The 4075-nt window shown below is 53.7% G+C and overlaps 1 protein-coding gene across 1 annotated transcript; it reads left to right on the top strand.

Annotated features, from left to right (window-relative positions):
* The first annotated feature begins 1859 nt into the window (after window positions 1-1859).
* LOC117719052 (exostosin-1) lies at window positions 1860-3683 on the top strand. Its single transcript, XM_034517126.2, has one exon. It carries the CDS (start codon window positions 2684-2686, stop codon window positions 3647-3649), a length of 966 nt encoding a protein of 321 aa, XP_034373017.1. The 5' UTR covers window positions 1860-2683; the 3' UTR covers window positions 3650-3683.
* Window positions 3684-4075: the final 392 nt, after the last annotated feature.

Below are 4075 nucleotides of genomic sequence, written 5' to 3'. Positions count from 1 at the left end.
TACATGATGAACTGAGATTGGCTGATTAAAAAAAAAAAATTACTCCAAGCTCATCAATGAGAAGCTGAGAGTAAGCTGAGACCATTCCGAAGGTTCAAGGCAACAGTCAATAGCAGAAACATGGACTGAACTTGTTCTCTCTCATCTTCGGTGTCATTTTCCTCCTTCAATGTAAACCACTACAAAATGAGCGTAAAGATGAGCTGTGAGATGTCGGAACCCATCACAGTTAGGCAAGAAAAGCAAGAGATTCTGCCAAAGCAGGATAAAAAGAGTCCCATCTTCTACAGGGTGCAGGTTGTTTGACACTCTGATCTCATCACAAAGAGCTCTGCCTTGAAGACTGTTCATTGCAATCCCGCTGAGAGCTGGGGTCACATGTGGCTCCAATAGCTACCTTTACCTGCACGGTTCTCATCCAGCTTGGAAAATGACTGAAGCCTTACTATTGTTTCAGGTCTCTCTAAATTCTCTGGTGGGGACAAAGTAAATCACGAAAACCTACCTCATCTTTGGCAGGTCCAAAGTGGGTAGAGGTTTCAGGAATGTACCACAATATCCCACCCACATCTCTTCCCTTCTTTATTCAAACCAATCTGAAACAACAAAGGTTGAAAACTTTCCACTCTGCCTTTATTTTAACTGTGCCATGGGTACACAGCCGGCTGGGGTTTTCAGTAGCCCGAGGGAGGTAGGGATGTGTCTGCTCCCAGCTCACTCACTCCCACAATAAACAATCACTAAACAGCTTGCTGCCCTAGGCAACTACTTGTCCAGCTTGGCTAGGCTCTGAGGGTAGGGTGGAGAAGTGTTCTAAGCCAGAATTCAGGCTGTGAGGCCAGGTAGTCCTTGGGAGTCTAGCACAGCTTTGAGGTCCTGAAAGACCGCTTTTATGAGAATCATCCAATTAAGTTTACTCAGGATGACAGGGGCTTGGGGCAGGGGAGTCAACAATTGAAGGAACAACCAAGGCACATTCATTGTAAATACGATTATTTTTTTGCTTCAAATGTTCCCTTCTACAGCTAGGGCAGATGACATCTTAAAAAACAGCACCTCAGGAAGAATAACAACACCGATGAGGGCAAAATGAAATGGCTTCTTTTCAGCCATTAGATCTCTCCCGGTCCAATATCAGTGACTAGAACAGGTGGGAGGGATTCAGGAATGGAAGAGAGGACACGCAGATCAGAAGGCATTAGGAGGTGTCTTCTCACACTCAGCCACGGATCGAGAACTGCAACAGTTCCATGGGACTGTGATAATTCCTCCTTATTGTTGAGGATTAGGTTTTCTCCGTGAGGAAGGCAGGAAAATGGGTGGGTTACATAGGGGAAATAGAAAGACCACTTAAATGTTAAAACCAAAACCCACCCAAAAAATTGGACCTCAGCGGGTCCAAGTGTGGGAGAGAGGCATCCCGACCTGCGCTCTCTCGCTTTCCATGAAGTCCCCACCCCCCATCCCCTTCCCCTCGCTTCTCCATTTTCAGGCATCCTTCTCCAAGAACCGGTCCTCTCAGCCTCCTGGCGGGGAGGCGTTTCCCGGTTCGTGGAGACCCGGGGCATCCCGAGCGGCAGGCTGCCAGCCACGTCCCCACCCTTCCTCCCGTGCCTCTGGGGCCCGCCTGGCCCAGGTTGCGTTCCCAGCCCGGCTTGCCCACCGCCGGCGGTGGGCGACGCCCGGCCGGCTAGCGCTCCGCCCGCCGTCCGTGCGCTCCGGGGTCCCCGCGCCCGCGCCGCGCCGCGCCGGCGCCTCTGCCGGCCGCCGGGGGTTATGAATGGGCGCAGCGGAAGCCCCGCCCCACCCGGACGTGACGCCCGGCCAATGGCAGCGCGGGCTGCGTGGATGGATGAGGTCAGCGCTGTCGTGTCGGGAATGGAATGTGTAAGTGTAACATTCAGAACCGGGTAACATTCGGCGACCGAACGCGGCGGTCGGCAGTGATAGCGCGGGGCCTGCGAAGCACCGCTCGGGGCCGGCACTGCCCGCGGGGAGGACGCGCCGCCGCCGCCGCCCCGCGCCGCCTCGTGCCGCCGGCCGGGCCGCCGCGCGCCCGGGGAGCCGGCCCCGTGAGCGCAGGAGTAAACACCGGCGGAGTGTGGGAGCCGCTGCAGAAGGGAATAAAGAGACATGCAGGGATTTGTGAGGTTACGGCGCCCCAGCTGCAAGATGCACTAGCCGGCTGAAGCCGGCGAGGATTGACTTGTTGGAACCGTAGTGCTCTGCACCGGAGTGTGGATGAGTTGAAGTTGCTTTCCCCGGGCTCGTTCTCCACGCCGCCGAGAGGAATCCGAGCGGAGAGGCAGTCACTTCGTCTTGCCATTGATTGGGTATCGGGAGCTTTTTTTCTTCCCTGCTCTCTTTCTTTTCCTCCGTCTTGTTGCATGCAAGAAAATTACAGTCCGCTGTTCGCCCGCCCTGGGTGCGAGATCTTCTGCCCGGCTCTCTCCCGTGCATTGTGCAGCCCAAAGATGAAAGACCGAAGGGGAGAAAGTTAAAGAAATCGCCCACATGCGCTGGATCAGTCCACGGCTTGGGGAAAGGCATCCAGAGAAGGTGGGAGCGGAGAGTTTGAAGTCTTTACAGGCGGGAAGATGGCGGACTGGAGCTGAAAGTGTTGATTGGGAAACTTGGGTGATTCTTGTGTTTATTTACAATCCTCTTGACCCAGGCAGGACACATGCAGGCCAAAAAACGCTATTTCATCCTGCTCTCAGCTGGCTCTTGTCTCGCCCTTTTGTTTTATTTTGGAGGCGTGCAGTTTAGGGCATCAAGGAGCCACAGCCGGAGAGAAGAGCACAGTGGTCGGAATGGCTTGCACCAGCCCAGTCCGGATCATTTCTGGCCCCGCTTCCCGGACGCTCTGCGCCCCTTCTTTCCTTGGGATCAATTGGAAAACGAGGATTCCAGCGTGCACATTTCCCCCCGGCAGAAGCGAGACGCCAACTCGAGCATCTACAAAGGCAAGAAGTGCCGCATGGAGTCCTGCTTCGATTTCGCCCTTTGCAAGAAAAACGGTTTCAAAGTCTACGTCTACCCGCAGCAGAAAGGGGAGAAAATCGCCGAAAGTTACCAAAACATTCTAGCGGCCATCGAGGGCTCCAGGTTCTACACCTCGGACCCCAGCCAGGCGTGCCTCTTTGTCCTGAGTCTGGATACTTTAGACAGAGACCAGTTATCACCTCAGTATGTGCACAATTTGAGATCCAAAGTGCAGAGTCTCCACTTGTGGAACAATGGTAGGAATCATTTAATTTTTAATTTATATTCTGGCACTTGGCCTGACTACACCGAGGACGTGGGGTTTGACATCGGCCAGGCGATGCTGGCCAAAGCCAGCATCAGTACTGAAAACTTCCGACCAAACTTTGATGTTTCTATTCCCCTCTTTTCTAAGGATCATCCCAGGACCGGAGGGGAGAGGGGGTTTTTGAAATTTAACACCATCCCTCCTCTCAGGAAGTACATGCTGGTATTCAAGGGGAAGAGGTACCTGACAGGGATAGGGTCAGACACCAGGAATGCCTTATATCACGTCCATAACGGGGAGGACGTCTTGCTCCTCACCACCTGCAAGCATGGCAAAGACTGGCAAAAGCACAAGGATTCTCGCTGTGACAGAGACAACACCGAGTATGAGAAGTGAGTAAGGGCTTGCCTCCCTTCGAGGCTCGGCCCTGGGCCCTGGATACCTGAGGCCAGGTGGGAGGTTGGGGCATGGGGGATGGTGACCGAAGCCCTCAGTTCTGTTGCTTCCTGGGACCAAGCGGCTGGGTTCAAGTTTGGGGGCCCGAGCTTGAGCTTCTCAGGTAAACTCGACAGAGTACTCTCTCCAGTCAAGTTGGTGAAGGTATCTCCCTGCTACTTTGAAAACCATTCAGACCCGTATGTCGACCGGGCATCATGGGGCTCTGATCCATGTTTGGAAACTTGTGTTTCACTGAAGGGTACTAGAGAGTATTTGTGAAGGTGTCTGGAGACCCGGAGAGACCCAGTTCTACCCAAGTCCACAGACACTGACCCCTATGCTTTGTTTTGTTTCCTCAAGAACATGGGTACCTGTTCTCTGTGC

Source organism: Arvicanthis niloticus, chromosome 13 (assembly GCF_011762505.2).
Source record: "Arvicanthis niloticus isolate mArvNil1 chromosome 13, mArvNil1.pat.X, whole genome shotgun sequence".
NCBI lineage: Eukaryota > Metazoa > Chordata > Mammalia > Rodentia > Muridae > Arvicanthis > Arvicanthis niloticus.
The sequence above is the reverse complement of the archived record's forward strand: the minus strand, read 5'-3'. Positions and strand labels throughout refer to the sequence as shown.